At 34.7% G+C, this 14,116-nt stretch overlaps 1 protein-coding gene across 1 annotated transcript; it reads left to right on the top strand.

Moving 5' to 3' along the window:
* Positions 1-7,666: 7,666 nt before the first annotated feature.
* LOC127846475 (complement C1q tumor necrosis factor-related protein 3-like) lies at positions 7,667-9,525 on the top strand. The gene is made up of 2 exons (XM_052377738.1): positions 7,667-8,036; positions 8,934-9,525. The coding sequence occupies exons 1-2, from the start codon at positions 8,030-8,032 to the stop codon at positions 9,347-9,349; spliced, it is 423 nt and encodes a 140-aa protein (XP_052233698.1). The 5' UTR covers positions 7,667-8,029; the 3' UTR covers positions 9,350-9,525.
* The last annotated feature ends 4,591 nt before the right edge of the window (positions 9,526-14,116 follow it).

The raw sequence follows: 14,116 nt of genomic DNA, 5'->3' as shown, positions 1-14,116 counted from the left end.
ACTGATGCTCTAACAACAGGACATATAAACATAATAATAAAGATTCACGGAGCGGTTAGTGAGATAGAGCCGTTGGGAACAATTTGTTAATTCACTTAAGGCTGCCTTTTATACTCTGAAATTAACTTTCAAATTGAAATGTTAATCTGTTAAGCCATTTGAGAGCGATATTCATTTTCAATTTTAAAGTCATTGTTTAACAAAAGTTATTAAGATAATGGACCATAATCAAACTGAAATGTAAACAAGTAAAAAATGAAAAAGAAACAGTTTAAATAAAGTACACATTAACTTCAGCTGCACATGTAGGTAGGGTAAACGTTTTTAAACAATAAAGTAAAGGACTCATTTCCAAATTGTGAGGTACATAACAAATGTAATAGACAATAACAAAACGTGGGTAACTGCCTTGAAACGGTCGATGTAAAGGCACTGGTTGGGTGGCGGGGAGGTGGGGGGAGGGGTGGGTGGTAAACTACCGGCTTTAAGGGGCTCCAAACTTTACACAGTGCCTATAATGATTCATTTAACATTTAAGAGTGCATTATTATTAACATAAAAGCATCACAATTCAATGTTAAACAAATAAAGATAATTATTTTCCATTTCAGTAACCGTTAATTACCATTTAACCACTCAATCAGAATTTCTTAGGCACGATGAAATGAAACATAAACGAGTATCAACTACATCTGGTCGTAATTATAAAGCCTAATGTACATTGTATCATAAACTTTTTACATTCAAACCATTATCGTGCAATGAATTAGCAATTAGATTGTAAAAGACCACTTTACAAATCTAAACAAATAATAGGAGTTAAATATTTGAAATAGTTTGATTCTTTTTATTGAAAACAAACTAACCGTTACGAACAATACAAGTGAAAAAACACTTTAAAATATTGCTATGAATATTTAAATGATTATTTAATTTGACATTGTATTACTACAATAGTTGCCAGTTTCTTCATGTATGAACTAAGCAATATGTTTACATACATACTTTTATCGACAAATCACCAAGCCTTATTAAATGTTTTGACATCGTTCTAATGGGGATAGGCACATTGGAACAGGTAATTTCAAATCAAAGTTCATTCTGGTTTGTCAGAATGAAACAGTTTGGTTATTGATATGGCAATGCTAAGAAACAAATCTTCCATAACGATAGCATAATTGAGTAACGGCATAAACAACGTTATTCAAACATGTGAATGCACCCTATGTATTGCTGACAGCACAGCGATTTCATTTTAAGATATTCTGCATTAAAATGAAATGTCCGAATAGCAGGTAGTCACTACAATGATGAAGTAACATATATTAGGTTCAGTTAACAACTTCTTAAGGACCAAAACAATGAATCAAACAATACATAATACAATACAGTGGTTTTAAATATATGCAACTATGTGATGCGTCATTGTTCCTGCTGACGACATCATTTGCCGCAGAATCCTCGAGTCCAATTTGTTTTAAATATGAATACGAAGAGAAGTTGCTTGAAAGAGTCATCCTGAATGAATTGACACTGAAATACACGTTAGACAAAATTAAGGAAACACACGAAAATGTTGAGGAAACATTGAAACGAATTGAGAAACAGAATACACAATTAAACAACGCTATACGCGAACTGGAAGACAAGAAGTCTCTTATGTGTGATAAAGTTAACGCCTTTATTGAAATTGGTTCCCAGAGAGTGTCTGAAACAGTTGCAGAAATAAAATTTCCTGTTCAAGCAGTAGTTCAAGGAATTGGATGTTATGAAAGGTGTCGCATATATTGTAAATATATTTGAAACCGCACGTCTACAAATTACTGATTAGAGATAAAAGTAACTCCGCATCAGGTCGGTACACAGTTGCTTAATTACTGATATCAAACATAATGCTATCCTAGCATGACCGGGCAAATATTCTACAGTCGTATTAAAAAAACATCATTTAAGTGTGAGAACTTTCTGGATTTCTTCTCCTACAACAACAACAACAAAAACAACTACTACAACCACCACTACCACTACTACTACTACTACTACTACTACTACTACTACTACTACTACTACTACTACTACTACTACTACTACTACTACTACTACTACTACTACTACTACTACTACTTCTACAACAACAACTACTACTACTACTACTACTACAACAACAGCAACAACAACAGCAACAACAACAACAACTACTACTACTACTACTACTACTGCTACTACTACTACTACTACTACTACTACTACTTCTACTACTACTACTACTACTACTACTACTACTACTACTACTACTACTACTACTACTACTACTACTATTACTACTACTACTACTACTACTACTACTACTACTACTACTACTACTACTACTACTACTACTACTACTACTACTACTACTACTACTACTTCTTCTTCTACTGCTACTACTCGCACAAATAATAATGATGATATTAATAATACAGATACTAATTCAAACTATAAATATTTCAGAAAACCGTTTGGAACCACTTTTTGTTTCCCATGCTCGACTAAACCATGGTGAAACATCTTAAACTAGAGATAAGGTCGTTTACACTTACAGCCAAGACGTTGTGTTCCTGACTGGCTTGCTCAACGATGGTGGAGGTCATGACCCTACCACTGGGCACTTCACAGCATCCGTTGCAGGTGTGTACATGTTTACCGAGCAGTGCTGTCCTTCTGCAAACAAATGGGCTTACTTTGAAATTGTTCGTGATGACAGACTGTTACAGAGATCAGCACACAAGGGTGAAGACATTATAGTTTGTGTCAGCATGCAAGCTGTCGCTAAGATTGCGATGGGTGACAAGGTCTGGGTGCAGAATTATTATTATAGTGATGACTATAATAGAACGACACGTTTTGCCAGGCGGTGGATTTGACTTTAAATACAAATGACCAGTATCCGCGTGACAATATGATACAAATTAGGTCAACGATGTTGAATTGTATTTTTAGATCGTAAATAAAAAATGATGGTTGTATACCTTATCTTATCATATGATAGGTTCTTATCTCTTCAAATGTATGTAAAAACATGCTCCGTCAGCTGTCTTACTGTTTAGTTTTAATAATAGTGGAATGCATATGCAAGTTAACTGATACAACGTGACGCCGGATATTGTCGATATATCAAGACGAAATTGAGCTGAACTAATGCGCACGCGATTACATTAATTCCGTTTGAAACTAATCTCGTCCCGATTGTGCGCCTTTTCTTAAGTCTGTTAAACCGCTCGGAAGATTAACATGAAACTTCAAAGGCATACTTATTGGGTGACTCTCTAAAAGTTGTTCAATTCTTTCCTGTCGGCTGCATGTATTGCTCACCAGCGGTAGAAAGAGTTATCAAATAAATTTTCTCTGACGCCGACAGTGTTATGCATTTAAAATTTGATGTTTAAAATGGCCTCGTGGATCTCTACACGTAGTGCTATATTCGTACCCGTGAGTTTAAAACTGGTCATGCAAAGGGGTAGCATGATTTATATAGACTTATGCAGTGGGGGCTCTGGGCTGTCTGTTTTGTTACTACCTTTGAAGTTAAACATGCGCTCGAGAAATAAACCAGTATTGTTTTTTTTTTCCAAAGGGATGATGCAATTTGACGGCGCAAACGAAAAGTTAAGATGAAAGAACTGAAAGTGCCTCTTTGTGTAAAAAAGGCTTTAAACTTAATTTATATTTCAGATTTGTTTTAAAGGTGTATTTGTTATATTCAAAGTTGAAATTTTTGTAACAAAACAAGTTAATAGTCAACATGCTTACTGCCTTTTAATTTTCATTTATATACTGACTGTGGAGGTTTGCAATCCACTTGTTTGAAATCTTGATGTTGGATAGCCCATTTAAGTTAAAGATATTTCAATTTGTGGCTACACTATTTACATTGTGTCTGATAGTGTTTTCCGCTGATATAAATCGGACGGTGATATTCATTTCATGTTATGAGGTGAACGAATGGATATTTGCAGTAGGCGATCATTAACATGCTGTACTAATAAAACTCCCTGCTACTGGCGCTCCTGGCCGCTTGGAGCTGACAGTGATAAAAGTATTTGCTCATACTGACTCGCCGCCTAGAATTGTGTTGGCATTTTTGGGGTAAATTGACACAAATAGGATATAAACTAAGCCAATACACAGGAAGACGCCGAGAAACGCGAAATAAAACAAATGATTTATTAAACCTAAAAATTTATTAAAACGAACAGTCAACTGTATGAGCCTTTTCATCGTTCTCAGGGACGAACCAATACAAATTCACTCAAGAACTGACTTTTTTTTATATTGAAGTTGTATGTTTGATGATGTTATTATAATAAAGTTTGACACTTTAAAAACAGACGAACGATCACATTTTTATACATTAACTTGTGCATACGTGAGTATGTCATCATCATGTTTGACCAGCAGTTAATAGAATGTTAAACCCAGCTAACTGGCATGCATGACATGTAATTATTAATGTTTTGAGATGCTCTGCTCATCCGCCTTGAGTTTATTCAACTGTTCTTTAAATGTTTGGTGGATTCCGTTATAACTGCAAAGCGGAAGTATGTTATCAATATTTACTTATTTAACCATTTGTCAGTCTTAGTCCGTAATATCTATATGATAATTATGTGAAAATGTAAACATTGTATTGTTGTCATTGCCTTCGTCCCTGCCCAACCAGGTATTTGGGTGTTTCTGGGAATGTGAAAACAAAACACTCAGAGTTCAACGAGTAAAAGCGTTTAAAAATATAAATTATCACATTTTGTGATAATTAAAGCAAAGAAGGTTGTAACTAATGATACTAATGAGACAGTTAAGTACAATTTTGCGTTCTAGATAACCGATAGAAATTATAGTATTGCTTCCACTTCATAGCAGTAGTAACCTGTGTATGTTAGGTGAAGTATAATTTTGCTAATCAAACATGTTGCAGCTGTAGTAATGAGTGGAGGCGAATCTAAAAATATTTTCATACTCTTTTTACCCCCGTTACACAGATCTTGCTTTCTTACTACGTTCTTACGGTGACCATCAATGTGCTAAGTTCACCAAGGACGCTGTATGTCGTCGTGACAACTCAAGATGACGCCGACCAAATGCCAAGAACGCCGAAGATGGATCATGTTTTACTCCCGTCACACTGGCGACCTTACTACGATAAATGGTTCATAGACTCCCAGAGAGTGTGCAGTAATCATAGTTTTTTCCTACTTGTATGTATATTGCATGATGATAAAAATTGTGTTGGTAATAAAAAATCATAATGACTTCGTTGTTCGTGATCTTGATAATTATGGTTATGCTGATGCCGATGATTGTATTAATATGATGAGGTTTATGCCACTGCTTCTTAATGCTGATGCTGATGATAATAATGATGCTGATGCTGCTAATGATGCTGATAATGTTGATGCTTCTGATGCTGCTGATGCTAGCGCTGACGTGATGTGATAGTGGTTGAACATATATCATGATCGGATTAATGTTTTGCTGTGTTGAATATTATGATGTTGATGGCGATCATATTATGAACTTACAATACAGAAGACAAGAGATTCCATTTCTATGTAATACTTTCGGCTTTTGTCTAATGCTAAAGTTTCATTTTAACTGGCTGTAATTATTGCATTTATTTGTAACAAATCATCTTATTATTATTGTACGTGGCTTAAGACATATAAACCCAGTCAATCTTTGTAACTTTCTGTTTAACAACAGTATTCCTCTAAGTCATGGCGATGATCTGAATATTTAACCATCTAATGTTTTGTATTTTTCAACTAAAGACATGATGCAGTTTATACTTGATTTGCTTGCCTTTTATCGGACTTCATAAAGTTTCGGTAACAGTGATTTGGTCTGTATAAAACCATTTAGTAACACATTTAAATACATTCTCTTTGTGTTACTATGACATTTGAATCGTGATGCTATTATTTTTATTTTAATGTTTGTATGTTATGTTATTTTGATAAATGCACTTAAATAAATAATGACTAATTCATGATCAAGTGTGAGGTTTTTATAACCTTAAATCCTGACAAACCACAGGACTTTGCACTGACTGTTACGAGGCGGATACCCCATTGTTGTTAATGTTTGTGCGTTTGAGAGAGATGTATGTGGGTCTTGTTTAGTCGTTTGTTTTTGTCTCACTTTGTAACGTAACAATTTAAATATTGGAAAAAAATCCTACTACATGTATAAGCAATATCTTACATACAAAGAACCCAGCTAATTACTGATTTAACGGATACATGCTTCAGAACGATATCAGATGGTCAATACAGATGGTAATTATAAATAACATCAAACTATACGAGACGAACACACCAAATTAATTACCCATTGCTTATCTCGATAATTAAACATGTCTCGGGTATGCAGCAGGCAGATTGAATGTTGTATGATTTCATGCAAATAGCGGACTTCCTTATTTGTCTTGGGCATATGTGGTTTTGCACAAGATCTCGTCGGAAATTGACACGTCAGCATTGGGTGTTCCAATCTATATTAATACACTGTTCTTCAGTAGAGGGAAGTAAGAGACGGCCGAACATTACGGTCACACAATTTGTTTTTGTCATGGGGCCAAAAGGCCATAACATTTAACTTACAGTTTAGAATTTTTTACGAACATTAGAAACGTTGTGTTGAAATTAAATCAATAGAAATAAATCGTTATGGACATTGAAAAGGACTTGTGTATGTTTATTATTGAGTTTTAAATATTATGTCACACACTGTTCGGAAATATGTTCCATAAATGACGAAGCTCACTGTATAGTATGTTTTATCTTTAGGAAGCGCAGCCGAAATTTTATTTTATGTTATGTATAAACAATAACAGTGTATTTTTGTTAAATAATGGTATATGCAAATTATTGAAAACATTATGTGTGCCGACGCATTCTCAGTTAACACGGATATTATATGGTCACCAGCGACTTCAGTGTTGAAGGTGAATTTGAGCCTCAAAAACTGTGGTGCAACAAATATGGAGAGAACGTGCAACGTTTAACGACACCTGTGAAATAAAAAAAAACTGAACATTTAACGCGTCACGAATTCGTTCAATTAAAGCCGAATAAGCCAGTATAACTTATCAATTAATATTTTAAGTTGTATTGCCTTTCAATATACGCACTTAAAACACGTTAGTAATACTACTTTTCAATATGTTTCACAAAGAGTAAATACGACTTTTTTTCTGTTTGGAAGAGTAATAAAACATTTATCATTTTGAGATCAAAAGCATTTCTAGTTTGCATGACATATCCCTGAAATTCACGAAACAAATTTATCGAGCATGTCAGTTTGGAAAGCTCGATGTCAAAAATGATTTGATCAATGTCGAAATGTAAACTACAAACATGTTCCATATATAACATTATCAGATTAAATTGGATGCCATTCTTGTGTTACCACGAAAAGCAGACTGTTCAGATCTTAAGCCTAGAATGAAACCAATATAAAAATAACTATAGCTAGTGAATTACATAATTTAAAATTGACTGAACATAGAAGCACAACCATTTTAAGCGAACTATCAAATGATTGTTATTGTTATTAAACATATAAAATTATAAGAGTTAACGTCGGGTGGCACATTAACATCACACGTATGTGGTACATATATTTGGCTTGGGTGGCAGTGATCATGCAGGATACGGCGTCTGCAATGGAACGTTCGTGTCCTGTATACTCGAGATTTGATTACGACGAAAAGCTGCTAGAACGAGTGATCCGAAATGAGTTCGCACTGAAAGACACGCTCGACAAAATAACGGAAACGAACTCAAAAGTTCAGGAAATGTTGAAACAAATCGAAAAGGACTATGCAAAATTGAACCAAGCCTTACACGCGCTGGAAGAAAAGGGCCGAGCTCTTCAAGATAAAGTTGGCTATTTCTTGGACGATGGGGCCCAGAATGCGTCTGTAACTGTTGCCGAAATGAAAACTGCTGTTTAAGCACTAATTGAGCAGACTGCGAAGGAACTGGTTGTCATGAAAGGTAACGCGTACATTGTAATCTATATGGCGTCAAAGTGGAATTTGTCTGGTAACGTCATTTTAATCTATATTGTTAATTTGTGAGGTACGCATTCAAAAACAGCTCATGGATTTGTTTGCAAACTCTCGATTAAGTTTTTTTTTACCAAAAACCAATAAGAAAATAAGCACTTAATCATCAGGATGCCACATAGTTGTTTAATTAACAGGTACACACACTACTACTACTACTACTACCACTACTACTACTACTACTACTACTACTACTACTACTACTACTACTACTACTACTACTACTACTACTACTACTACTACTACTACTACTACTACTACTACTACTACTACTACTTATACTACTACTTTTACTATTACTATTACTACTACTACTACTACAACTACTACTACTACTACTACTACTGCTACTACTGCTACTACTACTACTTCTACTACTACTACTGCAACTACTACTACTACTACTACTACTACTACTACTACTACTACTACTACTACTACTACTACTACTACTACTACTACTACTACTACTACTTCTACTACTACTACTACTTCTACTACTACTACTACTTCTACTACTACTTCTACTACTACTACTACTACTACTACTACTATTACTACTACTACTACTACTACTACTACTACTACTACTACTACTACTACTACTACTACAATACTTCTATTGCTACTACTACTAGTACTTCTACTACAACTACTACTACTACTATAACTACTACTATAACTTCTAATATTAGTAATACTACTACATATAAAAATAATGATAATGATAATAATAATAATAATAATAATAATAATAATAATAATAATAACAAATAATAATAATAATAACAAATAATAATAATTATAACAATAATTGTTATTTTAGAAAAAAGTGCGATACCACAAGTAAGGTTTCACGCTCGACTTTCCGATGGTCATCGCTCATACACTACCAACCAAGACGTTGTGTACAGCACAGTCCTGATCAACGATGGTGGAGGCTATAGCCCTACCACTGGGCATTTCACAGCGCCCGTTGCGGGAGTGTACATGTTTACGGTTCAGTACTGTCCTTATTCGAACAAATATGCCTACCTTGAAATTGTCCATGCAGGCAGAGATTTACAGAGATCCATGCACAATGGTCAAGAAGGTGCGACTTCAGTTTGCGTCAGCATGCAGGCCTTCACTAAGGTTGCGATGGGAGACAAGGTCTGGGTGCGGGCTATATCTTCTAGTGAGATCTATCATTTTGGCTCCAGCAGATGGAACAGCTTTGCTGGGCTGTTGATTAGCCTATAAATAAATCCACATTTTAAGCATGACAATATGTCCGGCGTATGTAAAATAATAAATTCAGCTCTTTTCATATGAGATAAATCACGATGTTATGAAATAAACTTTTTGAATTGTATTTTATACTATGTATTGACCGTTAACAAAACATAATAAGTTGTAACATATACCTAATCCGAGTGTATGAATAGTCGTTGTCTCTCCAAATCTATGTTTAAACTTTCTCGAGACAGCTGTGTAACTGTTGAGTTTCAACATTTCATTGCTTGGAATGCATATGAACGTAAATTTTTACAACGTTAAGCCTGGTATGGAAAGTTATCGTGCCACAGTGGAGCAGAACATATGCTCACGTGTTAATATTTATACCGCTCGGAACCATCTCGTCCTGATTTGCGACTATTCTAAAGTATGTTTAATGCGATTATGGTTGCTAATGTAGCTTAAGGCAAGTTGGTACTTGGTGATCCATTAAATACAGACATTTATCAATAAGCTTCTTTGAAGACTTTTCGCAGATATTATAAGTTATATTTATGTTAATAAAAACAATACGCACGATATAAACACAGTCATTGTATCTATATGTGTACTACGGACTAATTGACTTCTTGCATCGTGTTCGCATGGATAACTGCGTGCTTTTGAAATAAGATTGTTTATTACTAATGTCAATATGATTTCTCACATAAGCGAGTGTCGCTGAGTAATAGTTGATTTAAGCTGACCAATGCACAACCTGTTCAGGGTGAGCTTTTTGGATCTATTGGATTCTCTTTGTATCCGTCGGATTAAAACTGGTCATGCAAAGCAGTAGCATGATTTATATTGACTTATCCAGTGGGGAAAAAGTACATAAACAGGAAATTTTGGGATTCATCGGAGTTGTTTTGTTTTTGTTCTCAATGGTGGTAATAAAATTTTCCGGCGCAAAAAAACTCACAACATGATGCATGAACTGAAAATGCATGTTTTTGTACAAAAAGTCAATGAGCGATTTTTTTATTTCTGATTTGTTAAGGTGTCATTACTGGTTTACTGTTTTATTCAGAATCAAATTTCACACTTCATTAACAACACAAGCTACAACAATAGTTTCTAGAAGGAGAAATAAAGATTTTGTTATTAGAAACCTTTAGCAAACGTTACATTAACAGCAACAACTTTTAAAAGCTTCAATATGATATCAAACCAGCACAAGAGAAGACAGTACTTTGTCACAATGCGTATTGCCAGTAAATCTTCATTTTTATTATGTCAATTGAAGTTTCCAAACTACTTGTTTGAAATCTTAATGTTGAATAGCCCATTCTAGTTTAATTTTGCCTGATTGTTTTCCACTGATAGAAATCGGACGGTGGTATTAATTTTATGCTATGAGATGCGTGATTTGAAGATTGCAATGAACGATAATTGATTTGTTGTACAAATCCAACTCCCTGCTACTGATCTTCCGGGCCGCTGGGAGCTTAAGGTGGTAAAAGTATGTTTTTTATACCGACTCGCCGCCTATATTCCGAAGGCCACTTAAAACAGTCATATTTTCATAAAGGAATGTTTTCGGCGTTAATTTAAATAAATATACTATATACTATGCCAGCACGATGGAAAACGCAGAGAAACGCGATATAAAAAAACTCATTTTATTTGTCCCGTAATCGTTCATAGTTCATAGACGACACATAGTTACTGGCAATGTTTATTACTCTTAAATTACCGGTGTGTAGCCTATCATTCGATATCTCGTCATGCGCGAATTGCCAAGATGACGAGTTTTGCATTAACTCCCATTTTCTCGTGCCGCGCATGGGACAAGTCTATTCTATCTATTTATGTTAATTTCTCTGCATAATACATGATAAAATATTCAACAACACCATGTATCAGTTTCCAGTCCAATTTAATGTCTAACATACTTAATATTTTCGGTTATACAAATACAGTCTGATAGCTACATGATCGTATCTTTCTCGATCCGTACACCTCCAAGTCTAAACGCTAACTCAACCGCGGAGTGCCCTCTCCTTCCAAACATCCCCATTTTGTCCCCAAATTAATTTGCATATTTTTCTTTTAAACTTTTGATTGGTCCTCAGCTAGTATGGTTATTATTCATTGGTTGATTCGTCAGAATATTCTAGAAGGAACACTTTTTCATGTATTCACTTGCTTGGTGGATATACTAAAATGTAATCAATATATATTGGTACTAATCAATTTTTATTGATATAGAGTAATTCTGTTACTTTCGTCAGTACTATAACTTTTGTACCCCAGACAATAGGTGACCTTTTCATCTGTGCTGTTTATTGACCATGAGTGTTACTTATAATCTCGTATCTATACGCCGACTCTGGACTCAATGTGTTCTTATTTGGATTTAATCAGGTCTGACTTTCCATGTTATTGATTCCAATTATACCCCACCCTGAGTGTGTTTGCTACTTTAAATAAATCTTAACCAGGTCTTAGTTTTGTAAAAACCTCCCATTATTAATTGTTCAGACTTTATCTTAACATTGCATATATACATTATTTGAATATACATATTATCCTTTTTTAATTTCTATCGTAAGAATAAAGTCATAAGAATAAACGATAAACGATATGTTTGCATACTCGCTACTGATATACTTGTCAATATTTCGTACATAAAGAAAACCCAAATATTTCACCCAATTTCTCATCATTATTTTACTTGAGAGCTGTAGGGCATAAGCTAGCGTTAATTTACGTCGTTGTCAAGTGCGTTATCATTAGCTGGTCTGATACGCGTATATTTGTATAATCCTAAATGTCAATAGGTTGACCTGTTCCGTTAATCAACCGTCTGTCAGTTATATAATCCTTCAATTTCCTAATCTTAACGTATGGTATTGAACTTTTCAATTTATTTATCCCGCCCTGGGTGTAAATGTATTCGTGTTCATACTTGAAATAAATCTTAAATCGGATCTTAGTCTATGTAAATATCTCCCAAAAGTTTTATTACGCTTCAGAGCTGGTTGCTATTTCGCACGGATAAGTGGTATTTCACCCGTATACTAAAGTATGACATTTTCATTTCATTCTAAACCCGTAAATCAATGCTAATGACGATACATTATCAAAATCGGACGATACCGTCCTCTATAATCCTGTTTTTACATATATACTACATATACATTCAAAACATATTTCTCTATATACAAAATTTTGGGGGTCTTTAAGTCTCGACATCTATCTCGCTTTATTTTGTAGTCCATTCATTCACATGTGTTCAGCCATTGTCTGAAGGCACGTGAAAATTGCTTTCTTCATTGCGTTATTTGAACGTGAAGTCTTTTTTGTCAATTTTCGTTTTTTGTGTTTTAACGCTACTGCGTCAATTTGCATCTGATCGCCTGAAGAATCATTTTCAAACCTACGTACAGGTGAGTTTTGTGAATTACCGTTATTGTAATGCATCGTATCTGATTCACTGGAGCTTGACTGTATATCCGCGAATTGTTTGTTTCTCAAATGTTTTTGCAATTCAGCGAGCGGTATGTTTTCCTCGTCATCCGTGTTATCTCTAATCTGTCGGGTCTGTTGCGTAATTACAGGTAACCCATGTACTGACGTATTTGAATCGCTATCAGAAGATAATGTGTCGTCCGCAAAGGCTAAATTTGCTTTTCTAATCGGGCGCGCTAGTGGTTTATCTATCATTGGCCATTCATCGATATTTGCGTGCCTTATTTGATAAGCGTGAACTTTAATAGTTGAGTTGTCTAACTGATTCTTTATTACGTATGTTAACGGCGACTTTTGTTCGATTATACGATAATATGGCCTCCATTTACTGTCTAATTTATTCGTACGTTGAAAGTTTTTGTAGTAAACGGGGTCATTGATTTCGAACTTAATATCTTTCGTATTTTTATTCGCATAATCAGCTTGTCTACGTTTCGATTTTTGAATTTGGGCACATACCTTTTTAAATGATTTGTGTTGTTCTTCTAATATTATTTTATGATAATCTTCACCGTGATATTTACGTCTAGGCTTTAACAAGTTGTCTATTGGAAGAATAGGGTCTCTATTAAAAAGTAAGAAGAACGGTGTGTGCTTCGAAGTCTCGGATGTACAAAATCTCATTGCCGCTAAAGACATGTTTAAATGTACGTCCCATTGTTGTACATTTTCTTGAACCCGTTTTGATAGTATATTGTTCATAGTCCCATGTGAACGCTCGTTCATGCCATTAGACGCGGGATGATATATTGTCGTCTTTACGTGGTCAATGTTCATTGATTTTAATGTTTCCGTGAAAGTTGTGCTTGTGAATTCTTTTCCGTTATCAGTTATAATTCTTATAGGACAACTATGACGGCAATAAATCTCGTTCATTAACAGGTGTATTACGCTATCAGACGATTTATCCGGCGACGGAAATGCCTCTATATATCCGGAAAATTGATCCACGAAACATATTATATATCTATTTCCGGAAAGCGTTTTCGGATATGGACCGCATATATCTATGGAAACAACTGAAAACGGAAACGGCGGTATTGAGGTATCTGACGATATGGGAGCTTTAATTGCTTTTAAATTTCTACTTTGACATATAATGCACTTAGATACATAATCATTCAATTCTTTGAACATTTTAGGCCAGTAATATTTCTCTTTTAGTGTCTGAAAAAGCCTTTGAGACCCAGGATGTCCGTTTTCATCATGGTATTGTTTGACAACTGAATCAGTCAGGTGTTTAGGTACAAACAGCCTGAGAGTAGGTTCCTCATCTAC

The sequence above is a fragment of the Dreissena polymorpha genome, chromosome 9, assembly GCF_020536995.1.
Source record: "Dreissena polymorpha isolate Duluth1 chromosome 9, UMN_Dpol_1.0, whole genome shotgun sequence".
Classification (NCBI taxonomy): Eukaryota; Metazoa; Mollusca; class Bivalvia; order Myida; family Dreissenidae; genus Dreissena; species Dreissena polymorpha.
Note: the sequence above shows the minus strand (reverse complement) of the source record. Positions and strands in the feature narration are given on the sequence as shown.